The sequence below is a fragment of the Triticum aestivum genome, chromosome 6B (genome assembly GCF_018294505.1).
Source record: "Triticum aestivum cultivar Chinese Spring chromosome 6B, IWGSC CS RefSeq v2.1, whole genome shotgun sequence".
NCBI classification, from domain to species: domain Eukaryota; kingdom Viridiplantae; phylum Streptophyta; class Magnoliopsida; order Poales; family Poaceae; genus Triticum; species Triticum aestivum.
The window spans coordinates 419,632,922-419,654,082 of record NC_057810.1 but is presented as its reverse complement, the minus strand read 5'-3'; the positions used below and the strand labels follow the sequence as shown (position 1 = coordinate 419,654,082).

Genomic DNA, 21,161 nt, shown 5'->3' with positions numbered 1-21,161 from the left:
TGTGTGTGCATCCTCCATCGAACCATACTCGTGTTGATGTAGCGTGTGGCAGCCAATATGAACGGAAGCTTCGTCGGTCTCACAGACTGACGTCCGTCATCATAGGACACCAGCGTGTCATCCGTGACCATCCCGGCTATGAGTGCACCCAGCGTGTGGTCCTCCTCGGCGCGGTGCCCACAGACTCTGTCTGCATGCCTACAGTTGCCGCCTCTTCATTTCTTCTGCGTGTGGGCCGTACTATGTGTTGCGGCTCCCCTCTGTCCATCTCCTTGGCTCTAGTATCAGCGTCTAGAGGGCCGACCAGGGTACTCTCCTACAAACATGAGTAGCATGTGTGCCCGCTGGAATTTCTCACGAGCTTGTGCACGCATGCATGGCCACACATGGACCCATGCTTCACCCATGTTCATCGGAAGGCCATCTGCAAGATAGAAAACAAAACGAACATACCTTAACATGCATGGCATGCTCTTCTGCATGGCGTGTCCATGGAATCTAGCACTCAAGATGTGTGGGCGAGGGCACCGGTGCCAGCACGGTGCCGCGGGCAAACGCGTCCATGACCTCATGTGTCTCCTTTGACCTGCTCCCTCCCAGCGCACGCATAGCCAATGTCAGGATGTGATGTCTCCGATGAGCGTGATCTACACGGCACCACATGCGTGGGCGCGTCGTCGCCTCCTCGGCCTTTTTTCCTCCGCTTGGCGCATTGTCCACAACTTCCGCTGACGTGTGTGCTTAACACTGCCATATATGTCATATGGGTTGATGTAGCGTGTCCGAGTAGATTGGAGGATGCATCGCTGGCTGATTCTCCGGCGTCCGTCCGGCATCGCTGTCACTATCACCAGCGCGTCATCCGCTCTGCCTAGGTTACCGGTGTACCCTGCACACCATCCTTCTTGGTGTGATGCCTACGTCGGTGTCGCTGCCTTTTCTAGTGTTGTCCGTAGTCGCCATGGGAGTGTGCACCCAGTGTATGCCCGGGCCTCTTCCGCAACTCCCTTGGTCACCGTCATTGGTGCATCTTCAAGCTTGGACGTAGTTCACACCACCACCGGCGTGGCGCCGCTGTGAGCTATGCTTTGTCGGGTGCGCCCTCCTCGACGCTACCGCCATGGGCATCTGGCAGTCTCCTCCCGGCTGGGTTGCCTCCCTTCAGTGAGTCTCCGCCAGATGCGAGCCAATCCCATATAGACAAACTTCCTCCGGATGCATGCCCTTCTACAAGAAAGAAAATAAAACAAAGGAAAAATGCATTCTTATGCCTTTTGTAGCATCGCATTGCCGCCGTCGGCGTGTCCATCAAGCCAGGCATAGTACCGCCTTCTTGTGGACCGTGTGATGCCACCACCGTGGGTGCCCGTCCCTGTTGGCGCAACTTCTCCATGTGCCCCGCAGATGCTGCCATCGCGGGTTGTCTCCCCATTGCACGACTGTCGGGGATGGATCTAGGGCACATGTGCTACCGAGTGAGTATGCCGCAACCACATGCACGCCCTCCATACTGCCATCATAGGGACATCTCCTTGGTGCACGTGTCGCTTGTGCCCCTTCTAGTGAAGAACTTAAGGCATAGAGCATGCACCCGCTCCATTGCCCTAGGATCACTGTATTGCCCCCAGACAGTAGCATCTCATGGACACGAATTTGGCCTCCAATGCTCGACAATGATGAGGCCAATGAAAATTGCACCCACGGGTTAGCACCATCTCATATTGTTGGAGAAGATCTTGACGAAAAAAAATCGACGACCACAGCGAAGCAAAGATGGGAGGAGAACCATGTCCCACCGGGCGTGCCAATTTGTTTGACACGAGAAAAATCTTATGAGCGCTCCGTCAGAAGGGAAGAGAAGGAGTATTGATTTCTCTCATGTGATGGGGAAAAGAATGCGGGCGTGCCAGTGTACCGTAGTACACAAAAAAATGGTATGGGAAGCAAGTATTTCATTAATCTCGTCGGATAAACGAAATTACAAGACCCATAAAAGAAAATGGTTGCACTCCGTGGCCTACTAGCGCGGCCTGCCTGACTATGGCGATGTGGTCTCTGGTTCCCGGGGCTTCGGAAGGCTCTCGGTTAATTACTCCCGCGGGTTGCTCCGCAAGATACCTCCGATTAAGCCATTTGGTCGTCTTCGTCGTCTTCGCTTCGCGTTCTCCATGCATGATGATGATGGTGTGAGTGTATGGTGTGGGCGGCGGCAAAGCCCGTGTCCTCGTCGATACACGTGCCGCTCAAAACATGGCTTTGTGCTAGCCATGTCCGCCCTCGCGGTCGCTCCTCGTCGGTCTTGACAGCATTGATGTGGTCGGTGTTGAAGTTGCATGGGTCCTGCTTGGCTCGGACTTCTTGACGATGTAGCAGCTTCGTCGGGGTATGCAAGGGGTTGCCTTGCGGGAGTATTCTTTTATGGAGACCGGCGTTGGTGTAAAACCAACACACGCTCGTATCGGCAATGCCGGTGTGGTTGGCACCTCATCTCGGCTGGACGCCGAGTTTACGATGGTCCTCCAAGACAAGGGCGCCGCCTCACGGGGCCACAATAAGATGTTGGTGAAGTTGCGTCGCCTTCCCGCGATCGCGCATCATTTTCAAGGGCTCTGGAATGTGGACAGCACCATGTGGTGGTGCCTCATCTCGACTAGACGACGAGTTTACAGAGGTCCGCCAAGACAAGGGCACCACCTCACTGGGTCGTGCTATGATCTTGGTGAAGTCGCATCGCCTTCCCATTGTCGCGCCTTGTCATCATGGGCTCTGGGTTGCGAATAGCATTAAGCGGCACCGTCTTTTCCTCCAGGTCACGGACAGCACCGTGCAGTGCCATCTTCTTCTCCGTGATGCGGGCTTCATGTTGCGGGCAGCACCAAGGTGTGCTCGTCTTCGTGACTCCGTGTCGTGGGCTCCGTCTTGATGAGGTAGACATCAGTAGTGTCGTGTCGCAAGCTCCACGCCTCTGTCGTCCATGTCGTCGGCTTAATGAGGAAGGGGCTCCATTTCTCCATGGCTGCAAAAGATTTTTCTCCATAGCGAGCTCCGTGTCGCCATCCTCCGCGGCACGCAACAACATCCCCGCGAGCTCCTTGCCTCTGGGCTCCAGCTTCATAATGTTGGCGATGGACGTCGTCTTGGGAAACTCCGGGCCATCATCCACCGCAGCATGGCGGCAGCATCCTCGCGAGCTCCACACCTTCGTCCTCATTGGCACCGTCTTGATGAAGAAGATGACGGGCGCCGTCCGAGCGAGCTCCGTGTCGCCGTGGCACCGGCTCACTGAAGAAAACGACGGGCATCATCCTAGCGAGCTCCGTGTGGCCATTAACTGCAGCACAGAGGCGGTGTCTTCACGAGCTCCAGACCTCCATCCTCCATGGCACTGGCTTGATGAGGTCGGCATTGGCGTCATCTTGGCGAGCTCTTGCCGCCATCCACCGCGGCACGGCGGCGGCATCCTTGGGAGCTCCACGGCTCCGTCCTCCTGCTCTAGCATGACGAAGTAGACGGCTGGTGACGTCCTTGCGAAGTCCATGCGGCACCAGGTTAGTGAAGAAAAGGACGGGCGTCGTCTTGGCGAGCTCCGTGTCGCCATCCTCCGTGGCACCATCTTGACGATTGGCGCCATCCTGGCGAGTTCCACGCCTCCATCCCCTGGCACCGGCTTGATGATGTAGACGACGGTCCTGGCGGTGTCGATGTATAGTCTCCTGGTCCGGCGGCGCCGTTCACCGTCTCCATCGCATCTGGTATGAGAAGAGTGTCGCATCATCCGCGGCCACCAACGCATGATACGAGAAGAGCGCCGCATCATCCGCGGTCTTCTCCGCTGGTCACGTCGTCCATTATCCCCGTCACCTGATACATGAAAAGAAGAGGTACGTACCAAGAGGGGCGTGTCACGGTCACCGCGTTAGATTCTTCAATCGGCCGCAGCCACCGCGGGCTCCTCTTGGGTGTTTGGCCAGATGCGTCTGCTGGTGCCTCCCCTTTGTGCCCGTGCTGCTGCCATTGAGTCCGCTGCCTCCAGGGGCGTGTCGCCGCGTGGGTTTGGCCGGCTGCATTCCTCTGCTTGGGTGCCCTTCTCTTCTCCCCCTTGGTCTTGTCAACAAGTTATAGCTACCATGGTGTTGCGGCTGCTGCTGCTGCTGCTGCCACCTGCGTGATCTATTTTCTTCTTCTCCTGTAAGACAAGATAGATGAAGGATATGGGTAGCAAAAGAAACTAGTTTGCTCCTCGTTCTTCGTCTTGCCAGGCACTTGCCCGCTGTGGGCAACATCGGATCATCGGCAACGTGCTGCCGCCACCGCCATTGTGGTGGCCGCGTGACTACTGCCATAGACGCGTTTCAACTTCCATGCATACCGGTGCGGTCAGCGACGCCTTCGGCACAGTGCTGCCGCGAGCGTCTCGCACCAAACCTTCGCGTCCTTCGGTTAGGCCACTGGTGCATCGTGCCGGTATGTGCCGTCGCCGCTGCCTGGGTGCCTCCTCTTGATCCGGTTATCATCCGTCTCCTGGACGCTACCCCCGCGGCGCGTCTCCTCTGGGCCGTGGTATTTGTTGGGTGCCTCCGATGTGTGGCTTTGCTGCGTGGGTGCCTCCTTGGATTGCTCTTACTCCTGTAAGATGAAAGACAAGAAGTACAATAAATTAGAGGGGCTTGCTCTACTCCCTGTTATCCATCCCGGCAGGCCTCGGTTTGCTTGCGGGCAGCCGGACTCCAGTTGGAGGCAATCCATTGCAGGCGCGCTCATCGCTGCCATCGAGTGTGTGCCTCTATGTCGTTGTCGTCATCGCTGCATCTTTGTTGGTTGTGTGCCACCGTTGCCGTAGGCGCGCCCGCTGCGTGGCTTCTTTTCTCCTAATGCTTCGTGCCTCGTCTCCGTCGGGTACATGCGTGAGGTTCTGCTACCTTCTTCTGCTTCTTCCTGTGCTAGTTTTATATAGGCTGGGGTCGGCCACCAATTAGGCAGAAAACAAGCGATCTGATTTCTTGATTGCCAAGCCCGTCGAAGCTTTCCTTCTTAAAATTTTCTTTCTAGAACATTGCTCTTCTTATCCCACACACCTACACAAGTAAAATGAAAGAATTCCATATATGCGTGAAAGCTGCCTACGTACCTATTCCTTTGCAAACATGCATTGTTTCTTCCTTCAAGACCAAAGCAAGCCTTATGAGTCAATCGCATGTTGACTACCTGCTTAATACGGGTATTCGAGACGCTTGTCGGCCGGTCGTGTATACCCGAATACGTGTATATATGGCATATACACATGTTGTATTTAGGTACTATGCAAGCTTGCCGGTATATGAATACAAGAATACATAAGAATGTATATCAGCTAGCTAGCCTACGTGCATGTGGCCGGACACGTACATGCAAACATTAGTTGCACAATATTTCATGCATGTGCATGTGCATATACGTGAGTGGGTACATGCCATGCCAATAAATTTGCCCTTTGCATTATAGCTTGCCTTTGCTTATATAGCGTGCATCAAAACTCATTAAAACAAAATATTATTTTATACAATAGTGCACAAAAACTCATCGAACATGGAGGCTAATATACCCCTCCACCCAGTCTTCATTCATGGAGAAAGCCATCAGGACGTGTCTACACTATTAGTATACATTTTCTGAGAGAGAATCACCTACTCATGTGTTGAGATCAAGATATTCCATTCCAACCACATAAATCTTGATCTCTAGCCTTCTCCATGTTGCTTTCCACTCAAATAATCTTTCCACCAAATCCAAATCCATGATAGAGTTGAGTGTTGGGAAGACTATCATTTGAAGCACAAGAGCAAGGAGTTCATCATCAACACACCATCTATTACCTTTTGGAGAGTGGTGTCTCCAAGATTGGTTAGGTGTCACTTGGGAGCCTCTGTCAAGATTGTGGAGTTGAACCAAGGAGTTTGTACGGGCAAGGAGATCGCCTACTTCGTGAAGATCTATCCTAGTGAGGCAAGTCCTTCATGGGCGATGACCATGGTGGGAGAGACAAGATTGCTTCTTCGTGGACCCTTCGTGGGTGGAGCCCTTCGTGGACTCGCGCAACTGTTATCCTTCGTGGGTTGAAGGCTCCATCAACGTGGATGTACGATAGCACCACCTATCGGAACCACGGGAAAAATCTTCATGTCTCCAATTGCGTTTGCATACTCCAATTCCATCCCTTTACATTCTTGCAACTTGCATGCTTTACTTTCGGCTGCTCATATACTCTTGCCATGCTTGCTTCAAATGTATTGTGAATGTTTAAACTTGTGCTAAAACTCCACCTTAACTTGAAGAAACTAAAAACTGCTACTTTTCTTTGTTGAGGGTCTAATCACCCCCCCCCCCCTCTAGACACCTCTTCTCGATCCTTTCAATTGGTATCAGAGCATTGGTCTTCATTGCTTTGGTTTAAACACCTTTGGAGGAAGATGGATGAGTTTACGTTGGGGTCTTCGACGTAGAGTGTCTATTCTTGATGGAGAGTACTTTCATGAGTGAAAAAATGAGATGCTTGTGATTTTCAATGAATATCATTTGAACAAGTACATTACTAGCCCTTGTGCACCTCATGTTGATCCTTTGCATCCTACCCTTGATGAGTCTATTGACACGATCCGCAACCTTCGAACTGTTAATCTTATCACTAGAGGTTTGCCTAGAAACTTGATTGGTTGCTTGCCTACTCTTGATTGTGCCTACACTATATGGAGATTTCTTGAGGAACGATTTCCAAACTATTCCTTGCAAAACTTAGATGAAGTTCTTCATAAGTCTATTGCCTTGAGTAAGATGAATTCCAATGATCCTAAGTTTGCTGATTGTATATTTGAGCTTACTAATCTTATGCGTGCCAAAGGAAATGTTGGAATCATTAGTAATATCATCTCCGAAGCCATTAGAATTCGTAAAAATGATTATTGTGATGATCATTTATCTAATTAATCACTCTCTCTAGGAATTGATCCATCACAAGACGATGTTGAACATGGATACTATGATGAGAATGATGATAGTGACTTTGATCTCGATGAGTCTATGAGACACTTTGGTCTTATGGCTAATCTTCGCGGCTATATGGCTGGAGGAAAGGAATGGGTCCTTGATAGTGGATGTACCGATCACATGACCGGAGACAAGGATATGTATCATGAGCTTGCTGAAAACGACGGCCCTCGAAAGTATGTCACTTTGGGTGATAACTCAAAGGGTAAGGTGGTTGTCCTTGGTAAGGTGGCCATCTCACATGATAGCTCCATACAAAATGTTATGCTCGTTGAATCTCTTGTCTACAATTTACTTTCCTTATCTAGACTTGCTGACTTTTGTTTCAATGTCCTATTTACTGAAGTAGATTGCCAAGTGTTTTGTAGAGATAATCACAATATGGACTTTACCGATATTCGTAGAGGTGATCTTTACATTGTTGATTTCACTAAAAAGGCTCAACCCAAAACTTGCTTTATTGCTAAATCTTCTAAAGGTTGGTTGTGGCATAGAAGGTTAGGTCATGTGGGCATGCGAAATCTTGATAAGCTTATTAAAGGTAATCATATCCTTGGAGTGAAAGATGTTATATTTGACAAGGATAGATTGTGCAGTGCTTTTCAAGCAGGAAAACAAGTTAGAGGAAGTCGCCCCGTGAAGAACATCATGACCATGAGAAGACAGCTCGAGCTACTTCATATGGATCTCTTTGGTCCCAATGCCTACAAAAGTCTCGGTGGAAACTCATTTGGTCTAGTCATAGTCGATGATTTTTCAAGATTTATGTGGGTGCTCTTTCTTGATGATAAATCGCAGGTCCAAAAGATCTTCAAGAACTTTGCTAGGAAGGCCCAAAATCAATTTGAAGTGAATATCAAGAAGGTTCACAGCGACAACGGAATGGAGTTCAAGAACGCAAATGTGGATACCTTTCTTGATGAAGAAGGGATTTCACATGAGTTCTCGGCTACGTACATACCTCAACAAAATGGAGTTGTTGAGAGGAAGAACCGGACTCTTATTGAGATGGCAAGAATGATGCTTGATGAGTACAAGACTCCAAAACACTTTTGGGCGGAAGCGGTTGAGATGGCTTGTCATGCAACAAATCGCTTGTATCTTCACAAGCTACTCGGCTCAACGGCATACGAACTTCTCACCGCTAGCAAACCCCAAGTTGGATACTTGCAAGTATTCAACTCAAAGTGTTACATTCTTGATAAGCATCGTCGTTCTCAACTTGCTCCTAAATCTCATGAGGGTTTCCTACTTGGTTATGGCTCAAACTCTCACACTTACCGTGTCTACAACAATTTCACCCGAAAGGTTGAAGAGACGGTAGAAGTGAGGTTTGATGAATCTAACGGCTTGCAAGTAGAGCAATTGCCAATTAATGTAGGAGACAAAGACCCTTCGAAAGCAATCCAAGACTTGTCTATTGGCAAGATTCGTCCAACGGAGGTGAAGGAGAGTACCTCATCCGTCCAAGTGGAAGCTCCTACCTCACGACAAGGTGAACCAAGAGTTGACATGGAAACATCCATGAGTGGGACACACCAAGATGAAGAAAGCAAGGAAGTACACCAAGATGAACCTCATCAACCTCCTTCTCCACCACGACAAGAGAACGACAACGTCAACAATGAAGAAGGCCAAGAATAAGAACAAGATGACGAAGAAGATGTTCCACCCCGACCCAAGAAAAAGCTCTCACGAGTTTGAGCAAGAGTCTCAAGAGACCATCCTGTCGAACAAATCTTCAATGATATACAAACCGGGAGAATCACTCGCCTAAAACTCGTTTGGCTAATTTTTGTGAACATTGTTCATTCATCTCTAGAATTGAACCTATGAAGGTTGAAGAAGCATTGGAAGATCCGGATTGGATAAATGCCATGCATGAAGAGCTACACAACTTTGAGAGGAACCAAGTGTGGACATTGGTCGAGAAGCCCGACAACAACCACAACATCATCGGTACCAAATTGGTGTTTCGCAACAAGCAAGACGAAGATGGACAAGTTCTTCGCAACAAAGCACGACTTGTCGCCCAAGGCTACACTCAAGTCTAAGGTATGGACTATGGTGAGACATATGCTCCCATTGCTAGACTTGAGTCCATCCGCATCTTACTTTCCTATGCTAATCACCATTGATATTACCCTGTACCAAATGGACATTAAAAGTGCTTTTCTAAATGGTGAAATCGAGGAGAAATTTTATGTTAAACAACCTCCCGGCTTTGTCAAATCCTAAAAAGCCTGACCATGTTTATAAACTTCACAAAGCTCTTTATGGTCTTAAACAAGCTCCTAGAGCGTGGTATAAATGCTTGACAAAGTTTCTTATTGAAAAAGGCTTTGAGATTGGAAAGATTGATTCTACTCTTTTTACTAAAAGGGTTAATGGTGAATTATTTGTGTGCCAAATTTATGTTGATGATATCATATTTGGTTCCACTAACCCTTATTTTAGTGAAAAGTTTGGAAAGCTAATGTCGAAGAAGTTTGAGATGTCTATGATGAGTGAACTCAAGTTCTTTCTTGGTTTGCAAATCAAGAAAACTAAGGAAGGCACCTTTGTTTCTCAAACAAAGTACACCAAGGACTTATTCAAGAAGTTCAACATGCAAGAAAGAAAAGGTATGAAAGCACCCATGCCTACTAGTGGACATCTTGACTTGACCAAGGATGGCAAGTAGGTTGACCAAAAGGTTTACCGTTCTATGATTGGATCATTCTTATATCTATGTGCCTCACGTCCTGATATTATGCTAAGTGTGTGCATGTGTGCACGATATCAAGCGGCCCCCAAAGAATGTCATCTTAAGGCTGTGAAAAGGATAGTGAGATACTTAATTCACACACCAAATTTTGGCATTTGGTATCCTAAGAGATCTTCTTTTGATCTTGTTAGCTATTCCGACTCGGACTATGCCGGTGACAAGGTTGATTAGAAGTCCACTTCGGGTACTTGTCAATTTCTTGTAGATCTCTTGTGTCTCGATCCTCCAAGAAACAAAACTCGGTATCCTTATCCACCGCCGAAGCGGAATACATTGCCGCTGGTTCATGTTGTGCTCAATTACTTTGGATGACCCAAACTCTTAAGGATTATGGGATCTATGTGAAACATGTTCCATTACTTTGTGACAATGAAAGTGCTATTAAGATTGCTCATAATCCCGAGCAACATTCTCGAACTAAGCATATAGAAGTTCGTCATCATTTCATCTGAGATCATGTTGCTAAAGGTGATATTGATCCTAAGCATGTTCATACCGATAAGCAATTGGCGGATATATTCACCAAACCGCTTGATGAGAAAGTATTTTGCCGTTTGAGAGGTGAATTGAACATCATTGATGTTTCAAACTTGGAGTAGACACTTGTAACACCCCGGATTCGATGCGCCAGGTGTCTTCCGCGCCGGCCACCTCCTCAGCGCCACTTGGCGCCACGCCACTGGTCGCGCAGCCGCAGCCGCCGGCCACAGCCAACCGCGCGCGACCACGTCGCCCTTGCCTCCTCCCACCTTCCCGCGCGGCCTGCTGGGCCCGAAGCAGGCCCAAGGGCCCTATGTGAGCACCCGATGTAGGTAGATAAACTCAAATCCAAGTGGTGCTCCCAATCCTTGATGATCTACATCAACCTTGAGCACCCTACACAAGTTCAACTACATGACCAAGATCAGCACCACCACCAAAGGTATGATATTCCATCTTAGAGAAGTTTTACCCCAAGTTATGGGTCAAAACAGCTCAACAAGATGTGAATACATCAAAATGCTTAAACGAAAAATGGTAACCCCATTTTGAGCTTAAACGATGAGTATGACTTACGATCAAGTGTTCTCACTTGACTCCTCAATCAATATACTCTAACATAGGTGACTTTGTCGCTGCCCAATTCTAGATGAAGTTCTCTAGTGTTTCTCTAAGTTCTTGCATTTGTTCTTGCATATTTGTTCCCCTTCTTTAAAAAAACTTCATTTAGGTTTCTTTTCTCTTCTTTGTTTTGTTCTGCGTTTTCTGCATCCAATTCTTTGCAAATCCTTCAATTAATTCCTTGCAAATCTTTGTGAGATCTTTCTTGCCTAGTGACCTGAGGTGACTAGTGTTCTCTCTGTGTTGAACTCGGACACACTGATATGTCTCTTTCGGCCAAACCGAAACATTTCGGTGCCACCAAAGAATACAACTCGGTGTTCCCGATTTCACTACAGAGAAGACAATTTGCCACTTGTTCCTGCATATTTGTCCCAGCTCCACTCGATGATTCTTGTCCTCTACATGCATCACTCTACATGCTGCTTTGCTCTGTGACTCAAGGACCAAACCCATTTTCACTCCCACTCCAGAAGATCCTTTCTTGGAAATTGATGTCAAAGGGGGAGAGAGAGCTCACATCAAAGCTTAATCACATCGAAAGGGGGAGAGAGGTAATCACATCCAAGGCCCCAAATGCTTGGTGTTCAAGAGGAGAGAAGACACATGTCTTTAAGAGGGGAAAGACATGTCAGTTTGTGTTAAGTTTTGTGCTCAGATTTGTTTTCCTCTAATTTTCCTTTCCCTATATTCTCCCATTATCTAACATAAGATTCAGGGGGAAAAAGATCTCTAAGGGAAGTAAATCTTCGAATTCATTGCATATCTTTTCCTTTGGGGACATGTCTATATCAAATAGAGTACCTAGTACTCACTCTCTACATGTCATCCCAATCTTGGTACTCTTGTGGCTCTTTTGTTTGCTCTGTCTAGTAGATGTATCTATGTTATCTAACCTTGTTTACTCAGGTTCATCTCTTCCTAAGCCAGCTCAAGACCACGAGGTAAGTATATGCATCACACTCATGTGCATGAAGATATCTTGCTGATGTACATATTGTTTGCAAGAAGGACTCGTGAACATGAAGGTACAATTCATATATTCATATATTTTGCTCTAATGCATATATCCAAGATACATGTAACTCATTGCTTGCTCTGTCATGCTTATGCATTCACATGCTCTTACATTCCATATTTACATGATTGCATACATGTAGGGGGAGCCTATGCATGTTACATGTCTTTCCAAAGCTTTACTTGCTATTCTCTATATCTTTATCTAAAGCTTTGATGTGTGTTGTCATCAATTACCAAAAAGGGGGAGATTGAAAGCACAAGTGCACCCTGGGTGGTTTTGGTAATTAATGTCAACACATCTCTTGTTGGGCTAATACTTTTATCTAGTATATTTCAGATAAGTTCAACCGTGGAGTGACGTGGACAAGAGGATGTGGAACCCCTTCAAGATGCTAAGGACAAAGGATTTGCTCAAGCTCTAGATCTCAAGACTCTACATCTTAATTTCAGTGATCCAAGATCACATTGAGTCCATAGGAAAAGCCAATACTATTAAAAGGGGATGAGGTGTTGCTTAATGGCTTTCTTGCTCAAAGTGCTTAGTGATATGCTCCAAAGCCCTCAACCACTTTCTCATATCCACATATGTCCCAAACCAAAAGTCAAACTCGTCCCCACCGATTTGTTCTATCCGGCGCCACCGAGTTCACTTGACATAGCCACTGCCAGAAACCCTAATCAGTTCAGTCTCACAGATGGGATCTCGATCTCACCGAGATGGGTTTGCAAACTCTCTGGTTCCTGTTGCAATAATTTCGGTCTTACCGAGATATGTAATCGGTCTTACCGAGTTTGCTTAACCAACTCTCTAGTTAGCTCATTACCAAAATCGGTCCCACCGAGTTTGTGTAATCCGTCAAACCGAGATGAGGTTTTACCCTAACCCTAGCACATCGGTCCCACCGAGTTGATCATATCGGTCCCACCGAAAAGCCTAACGTTCACATTTTGAACTAAATCGGTCTGACCGAGTTTCATGATTCGATCCCACCAAGTTTGGTAAATTGTGTGTAACGGTTAGATTTTGTGTGGAGGCTATAAATACCCCTCCACCCACTCTTCATTCGTGGAGAAAGCCATCAGAACGTGCCTACACTTCCAGCATAAATTTTCTGAGAGAGAACCACCTACTCATGTGTTGAGATCAAGATATTCCATTCCAACCACATAAATCTTGATTTCTAGCCTTCTCCAAGTTGCTTTCCACTCAAATCATCTTTCCACCAAATCCAAATCCGTGAGAGAGAGTTGAGTGTTGGGGAGACTATCATTTGAAGCACAAGAGCAAGGAGTTCATCATCAACACACCATCTATTACCTTTTGGAGAGTGGTGTCTCCTAGATTGGTTAGGTGTCACTTGGGAAATTCCGTCAAGATTGTGGAGTTGAACGAAGGAGTTTGTACGGGCAAGGAGATCGCCTAGTTAGTGAAGATCTACCCTAGTGAGGCAAGTCCTTCGTGGGCGATGGCCATGGTGGGATAGACAAGGTTGCTTCTTCGTGGACCCTTCATGGGTGGAGCCCTCCGTGGACTCGCGCAACCGTTACCCTTCGTGGGTTGAAGTCTCGTCAACGTGGATGTACGATAGCACCACCTATCGGAACGACGGGAAAAATCTTCGTGTTCTCCAATTGCGTTTGCATACTCCAATCCCATCCCTTTACATTCTTGCAACTTGCATGCGTTACTTTCCGCTGCTCATATACTCTTGCCATGCTTGCTTGAAATGTATTGTGAATGTTTAAACTTGTGCTAAAACTCCACCTTAACTTGAAGAAACTAAAAACTGCTACTTTTGTTTGTTGAGGGTCTAATCACCCCCCTTTAGACACCTCTTCTCGATCCTTTAAGTACCCATACATGCCTGCCTGCGGCCCACGGTGTGGGTCCATCAACGGCCTGGTACAGTCCATCTACAACACCATCAAGACAAGACCCTCGCGAGGGGCCAAGCCTCGCGAGGGGCCAAGCCTCGCGAGGCGGGCGACATCAAGACCTTCGGAGGGAGCGGCCTCTCCGGGCTGCCTCCTAAGGAGCGGAGATTTCTAGGCAGGTGCCCAACCTCACGAGGTTGGGGGGGACGCAAGCCATGACGACCTAGGGCAAGCGAGCGCCAGCGGGCGCAGAGGAGCCAGTTTCCTCTTTGGTGCTAAGAAGGCAAGCGCAGGCTAGAGTCTTCAACCGCCTGGAGCAAATCAAGTCGACAATCCAACTGCACAAACACATCATGGAGGAGATCAAGGAGTGGAAAGTGGTCGGCTTAGGTGTGGGTGTTCTAAATCATTTTGTAGGGGAGTAGGCTTAAGATTGTTAGGTGTTAGTGTTGAGTGTTAGCTTGCGGCGATGTTCGCATCCCCCGACAAGCTCTTGTAATTATATTTTCTTCCTTCTATAAAAGTATGGTACATCTCTGGTGTACTCTTGAAAAAAAACATCTACAAGACAAGAGGCCAAACAACACGCTCCATGGAAAAGAGGTTATGGGAAGAATAAGAAACTTGGTGTGTTGGCAAATAAAAATTGCTTATCAGTACTCCCTCCGTCCCATAATGTAAGACGTTATTTGGCACTACACTAGTGTCAAAAAACATCCTATATTATGGGACGGAGGGAGTAGTATATATTTCGGACCGGGCTCATGCTAAAGGCATAATACATCATTTTATCAAGAAAAAGGAAATATGGAGCTTGCAAATAAAATCAAAGGAACATATTTGACTCAAACTTCTGGATTCTAACATTCACTACAAACTCACATTTTTTAGAGAAATGATTGAAATCACCCGGCGGATCACGCTCTTTTCGCCCGCCGTCTCGTGCACACGACACGTGTCAGTGGGCTCGCACGTCTCCACCTTCCCGAAACAACTACCAGATCCAATCGTTCTCCATGATAATCCCATCTTTCTCTTACATCTCTCCTTCATCCAGACGAGATGCTGCAGCCGCGCCACCGCCGAACACCCCAGCTGCACCGCCGCGGACGCCGGCGAGCACGCGCTCCGCCGTCGCGGTCGCCGACCGCCTCCACCACCACCATCTTTCCTCCTCCCTCTTCTCGATTGATGGCGCCCGCTCCTACTGCTATTGGGTAATGAAGAAGATGACCTCCGCTCGCTACCGTCCATGGCAAGGCCACCGTCCACTTCTACAATATCACTTCTGTTGCAAAAAATAAATCCACAACATGAACTCCGTTGCAAAAAATCAGCAACAAGAACTCTGTTGCAAAAAAAACGCAACAAGATGTTTGTTGCAAAAAAATCCACCACAAGACCTATGTTGCAAAAAAAATCTGCAACAAGACCTCTGTTGCAAAAATATTCCGCAACAAGAGCTCTGTTACGAATGTTTCTGCAACAACCTCTTTGTTACAAAGAAGTGAAAAGACGTTCGCCCACTAAATTTGTGTCAGATCCGACGGCTCACGAGGCAGCGGATCTTTTTAAGGGTAGTATAGAGTCACCTGGTTTCTTTTTCTGAGTCAATACAAAGTCACCTGGTAATCCCATTTGGGCTGGTGGAACGCCAATGTAGGTGTTGTGTTGGAACAGGAGGGCCCGCAAGCCCGATATGGCCCACAGGGAGGTAACGTGTCGATCTCTCAGTGGCTTAGACGCACTATTTCTTATATTTCTTTTGCCATTTCGGGAAACAAGCTGTGCGACGAAAGGGAGTTCATTTCCTCTCCTGAACAAACATCCTCTCGCCCCACCATCCTCTCCCCCTCCCATTTCATCCCCATCTCCCTCCCCTCTTGTTTTCCATCGTTGGAAACCCTAGATCGGTATGTTGCTTTTTCCTAATTTTATTTCTTCCTTCCGTTCTTCTCGTGCTCTGCTTATGCTGTGATCCAATATGTATTAAAAACATAGAAGCCCATAAATACTGTAGGATCCGATGAAACAGTTTAGGTGGAGCATGTGGCTGTAGCTTTCCGATTTGCCTCACCTATAGGATATTCTGTGGATATTTGCGTTTTCTGATTTGACTAAGCAGATTCTAGTTGAGTGCTGTGCCCGAAGGTTGGATTTTCTATGCAGATCGAATTTTGCATTCTTTTTTATTCGTCGCTGTCAGATCCCCTTCATGATGGATTGACCGTGGGCATTTTGCAAAGCGTCTAAATATCTATCTTTGTATCCCCAGTTGTACTATACGCTCTTCAGTTTGTCCACTAAATCTATCTCATTCATCTTCTTTCAGCTCTATGGAAGCAGACGGTGTGGCGTTCCATTGCTGCAAAGATGCAGTTTTTTTGTTAAGGAGGGGTTGTAGTAATGCGTTTTTGGGGTGCATTGGGAAAGGTCTTGGTGTTCTCATGACTTGTGCACACTGCGTTGAGACCTTAAGGATAGGAGATACTATAACAGCGTATTCTAGGGGACTAAACAGCAACGGTTTCCAGGCTAAAATCTTTGCTGTTGATCCAGATAATGATGTAGCCTTACTAGTTATTTCTGCTAGTGATATCCCTGGTAAGGCAACAGCGCTGCAGTTCCATGACACTCCGTTGTCTGTGACGGCTGGGATGCGTGTCACCCTCTTGGGATATTTCAGTTTTGGATCCCATGTTCTTCGTCAGCCAGGCACATCGCGAGGAACCATCATGTAATACACTAATCATTGCAATCCACGGAGTACTAACTAGTTTTTTAATCTTCAACAAAAAATAATAATTGCTAATCTTATTTTTGTAGAGCACCACCTCTCTCTCTGCCTCGACGTCGAACCAGAGAAGAGAGGAGAACCGTGGGGGTGGCAAAGAAGAGAATAGTGGGGGTCGCAAGCTACACCTCAAAGCCAGGGACATCAGGTAATCCACATGAAGCCTATAATGGGGAAGCTAGTTACTATGTATAGCATGTACAGTATAGTAAGTACTTGCTAGTTGCATGGAATACGGTGTGCACTTATTGTATTTTAAATTGTAATAAATGTGCAGGCAGTCCAGTTTTGCATGCGACCGTAGATGATGCAGGGGACCCAGCTTGCTATGTCGTTGGTGTGCACTGTCGCTCGCATCATTCACTTAGATACTCTGTGAGTTTGGCTTGTATCAAGGAGACTCTTCTCAATTGGCTTGGGGAACAATACAAGGTAACTTTTTGCACTTGGGTGCATCTTAAGCTTACCTTGACTCCAAGTAGATTATGCTTTAAATGGATTTATAGTTTCCGCACGGCTCTTGTGATAAGCAACCTAAAAAAACAAAAATATGATTTATAGTTTGATTTTTATTTTGTTTCAAGATAAAGTTAGGTGTGGTAATGCACGATATACAAATAGAGAAAATATACTGAAAATGCAAATATGAACTAACTCCTTACCAAATATGTAGGTGTGTGTGTGCGTGTGTGTGTGTTGTGGGGAGGGGGGCAGGGGGTGCAAATATTTTCTTATTTGATTAAGAAATATCTTGTTAATGCAGGAGATGAACATAAACGAGCTCTTATGTGTAATGCTCTCTCAGCATGTGGCTAACAATGCCTAATAGTCCGAAGGTAAAAATAATGTTTTGCACTTACACCATATGTAATACTCCTTCCGTTTGTAAATACAAGTCTTTTAGAGGTTTTAATATGACATAAATAGGTATGTGTATAGACATATTTTAGAGTGTAGATTCATTCATTTGCTCTATATGTAGTCCATATTAAAATCTCTAAAAGAACCTATATTTAGGAACGGAAGAAGTAGTTTGTACTCCCTCCTTCTTAAACTAAATGTCTTTGATTTAGTTCAACTTAAGTGTCTTTGATTTAGTTCAACTTTACAAAATTGAACTAAATCAAAAATACTTATTTTGGGAGGAGGGAGTACTAATTGAGGTATTTAGATTATGACATAATTTCGGATTGTACAAATGCTCAAGTGTAATGAAATTGTTGATTATAAACCTAAAATGGGAATGAATGTTTATTTTACTAGAAACACAACTCATTGTTACACCACGTAATAGGACCATGCTGGATCATGCCAAGCACGAGGATTTCCTAAAGATGATGCAAGTCCTACAGGATGAAAGTGATAGACGACTGAGGTAGCGAGCCATGCAAGTTTTTGGAACTATGCTTTTGTAATTTCCTAGATATGAATTGACATGGTATAGATTCTTCTCAATTAAAACTGGAAGGAGCCCACTCGTGGACCTTTGTAACCGAGATGCTTTTTTTATTATTTGTTAGAAATGTCATGCACTATGGTACCCAATTCTTATCAATTGGGCCCTCAAAAATGTTGTTTGTATTAATCCGATCTCGTCCGTCACCTCAAAGAGGTTGCTTGTATTTGTTCAGGCTTGTCCCCCATGTAGGTTGCTTGTATTTGTTCGGATATGAGTGAGAAGAAAAAAACCACCCAATCAGACCACCACTTTTTCTGGGCATCCAGTAGTGCGCAAATCCCCATTCTCAACCATACATATGGGGATGTCCGGACCTGTCCGCCACGTAGGATGTGGTCCACCACAAGCCAACTTTTTTCATCGTTTATTCTTTCTTTCTTTCCTCTCTCTGTTCGTCTAGATCAATCACATGCATGTGACTAGAAATTTTTGTGAAGTGTGGTAGTTTTGCAAGAAAAATGATGGGTGGACACGCCTGGACACTGACCGGGCGCGTCCGCGGATGTTTAAGGGGCAAATTTGTGCATCGTGGTTTTAGATGCTCGCATCTGGACACTGACCGGGCGCCTCCACGAACATCAACCACGATGCACAACCATACTCCTGATTTTTTTTTCCTTACATGCCTGATCACTTGCATGTCATTAGTGAAGATGAAGAAAGAGAGAAAAAAAAACAATAAAGAAAGAGAATGGTATGGTGTGGACTGTGTCCTACGTGGCAGAACGACCGGACGTGTCATTGCATATCCGCGAGCCCTCATATCTTCCCTACATATTTGATCTTATTTTGAAGATTCGAGAGTAGTCCGGACATATAATGACGATACGAGGGATTCAGTTGGATCAATTTTTTTTCTCTTCTGTCTCGTCATTAACCCGGTGCATCTGTGGAAGATTGAGGAGGATTTGAGAAGGCCGACCGTAGATGCTGGAAGTGCAGAGATTACATGGCGAGAGAGAATCCATATAGTGGATCGCTTCGCATCAGGGTGCCGCGCATGAGGCGCTTCGCATCAGGGTGGCGCACGAGGCGCTGCAATGTTGGGCGGGTCTCACGATGCCTTTGGCAGAATCGCTTGGGTCCCGAGCTGGGTGGGCCTCATTAATAAATGAATTTATGCTTTAAAATATATTTATATACATCTATACGTAATTCATATTAAAATTCTCTAAAAAGAATTGTATTTAGGAACGGAGCGAGTAATATAGAGGTGTGACTGAAAATAGTTCAAAAGTCTTTTCACTTTTTGTCGAGTTCATTATGCATATTCAATTCCAATACCAAAGAATTCTCACATTATCTTTGGCTCGTGCTCCATCGTGTATCATATCCTCTCCTCATGCCATAGCCATTTTCTCTTGGTTTGTGTCTATGCTTATTTTCGTAAGTCTAGGTGTATATGGTACGCAATTTGTGTACTCTCGAAAAAAAGAAAGTCTAAGTATATATCTAAGTCTAGGTGAACACTCTTTTGAGTCCATTCTTGGAAAAATCTTGCAGGTGCGTTGTATTCCTAATTTTGCTAATACATGCATGCACCAATGTTGTCTCAACATAGCCGGTCCCAAGCCCGGGTAAAGGACGAGGGTTATGATAGGCTTGGCGAGCCAACGTAAAAACTCAGCCACTCTTATGGAGATGAAACCCAAAAGATTTTCGTTGGGGCGTAACCCTCTCAGCGACGCGCCACATCGGAACCCGGGTGTGGTGGAAAATGGGCAAGGGCCGGGCCGTCACCCCCCAGGTGGCGCGCCGTATCTTGATCCGGATACGGTGGCAAGTGAGCGAGGATCGGGTCGTCGCATCCTTAGTGGCGCGCTACATCGGCGCCCGGATGTAGTGGAAAATGAGCAAGGGTCTTCGCATTTGACTCGACGAGTGCGAAGGGTAAGGAAGCTAGCCGAGCCTAGGAGGATTCGCTTAGGTAGCTGGAACGTAGGGTCTCTGACAGGGAAGCTTCGGGAGCTAGTTGATGCAGCGGCGAGGAGAGGTGTTGATATCCTTTGCGTCCAAGAAACCAAATGGAGAGGACAGAAGGCGAAGGAGGTGGAGGATACCGGCTTCAAGCTATGGTACACGGGGACGGCTGCAAACAGAAATGGCGTAGGCATCTTGATCAACAAGAGCCTCAAGTATGGAGTGGTAGACGTCAAGAGACGTGGGGACCGGATTATCCTGGTCAAGCTGGTAGTTGAGGACTTGGTTCTCAATGTTATCAGCGCGTATGCCCCGCAAGTAGGCCACAATGAGAACACCAAGAGGGAGTTCTGGGAAGGCCTGGAAGACATGGTTAGGAGTGTACCGATTGGTGAGAAGCTCTTCATAGGAGGAGACCTCAATGGCCACGTGGGTATATCTAACACAGGTTTTGAAGGGGCGCATGGGGGCTTTGGCTATGGCATCAGGAATCAAGAAGGAGAAGATGTCTTAAGCTTTGCTCTAGCCTACAACATGATTGTAGCCAACACCCTCTTTAGAAAGAGAGAATCACATCTGGTGACTTTTAGTAGTGGCCAACACTCTAACCAGATTGATTTCATCCTCTCGAGAAGGGAACACAGGCGTGCGTGCCTAGACTGTAAGGTGATACCTGGAGAGAGTGTTGTACCCCAGCATAAGCTGGTGGTTGCTGACTTCCGCTTCCGGATTCGTGTCCAGCGGGATAAGCGGGCTAAAGTCGCTAGAACGAAGTGGTGGAAGCTCAAGGGGGAGGTAGCTCAGGCGTTCAAGGAGAGGGTCATTAAGGAGGGCCCTTGGGAGGAAGGACGGGATGCGGACAATGTGTGGATGAAGATGGCGACTTGCATTCGTAAGGTGGCCTCAGAGGAGTTTGGAGTGTCCAGGGGAAGGAGAAGCGAAGATAAGGATACCTGGTGGTGGAATGATGATGTCCAGAAGGCGATTAAAGAGAAGAAAGATTGCTTTAGACACCTATACCTGGATAGGAGTGCACACAACATAGAGAAGTACAAGATGGCGAATAAGGCCGCAAAGCGAGCTGTTGGTGAAGCAAGGGGTCGGGCGTATGAGGACCTCTACCAACGGATAGGCACGAAGGAAGGCGAAAGGGACATCTATAAGATGGCCAAGATCCGAGAGAGGAAGACGAGGGATATTGGCCA

At 46.7% G+C, this 21,161-nt stretch overlaps 1 protein-coding gene and 1 long non-coding RNA gene across 2 annotated transcripts; one reads left to right on the top strand and one right to left on the bottom strand.

The window, feature by feature from the left end:
• Window positions 1–2,559: 2,559 nt before the first annotated feature.
• Window positions 2,560–4,909, bottom strand: LOC123134182 (uncharacterized). Its single transcript, XR_006465558.1, has 2 exons — window positions 3,890–4,909; window positions 2,560–3,749 (listed from the first exon to the last, which is right to left on the bottom strand). It is a non-coding gene; the product is annotated as an uncharacterized lncRNA (long non-coding RNA).
• A 10,654-nt stretch (window positions 4,910–15,563) lies between these two features.
• LOC123134181 (uncharacterized) lies at window positions 15,564–18,209 on the top strand. Its single transcript, XM_044553480.1, has 6 exons — window positions 15,564–15,696; window positions 16,116–16,520; window positions 16,610–16,725; window positions 16,855–17,009; window positions 17,341–17,413; window positions 17,872–18,209. The coding sequence occupies exons 2-5, from the start codon at window positions 16,120–16,122 to the stop codon at window positions 17,401–17,403; spliced, it is 735 nt and encodes a 244-aa protein (XP_044409415.1). The 5' UTR covers window positions 15,564–15,696; window positions 16,116–16,119; the 3' UTR covers window positions 17,404–17,413; window positions 17,872–18,209.
• Window positions 18,210–21,161: the final 2,952 nt, after the last annotated feature.

Bases quoted from the DNA above. Each gene is read 5' to 3' on its own strand.
- LOC123134181 (XM_044553480.1), top strand. From the start codon at position 16,120: ATGGAAGCAGACGGTGTGGCGTTCCATTGCTGCAAAGATGCAGTTTTT. The intron at 16,726-16,854 runs GTAATCCACATG...ATAAATGTGCAG, and splicing joins CTCAAAGCCAGGGACATCAG to GCAGTCCAGTTTTGCATGCG. The intron at 17,010-17,340 runs GTAACTTTTTGC...TTGTTAATGCAG, and splicing joins GGCTTGGGGAACAATACAAG to GAGATGAACATAAACGAGCT.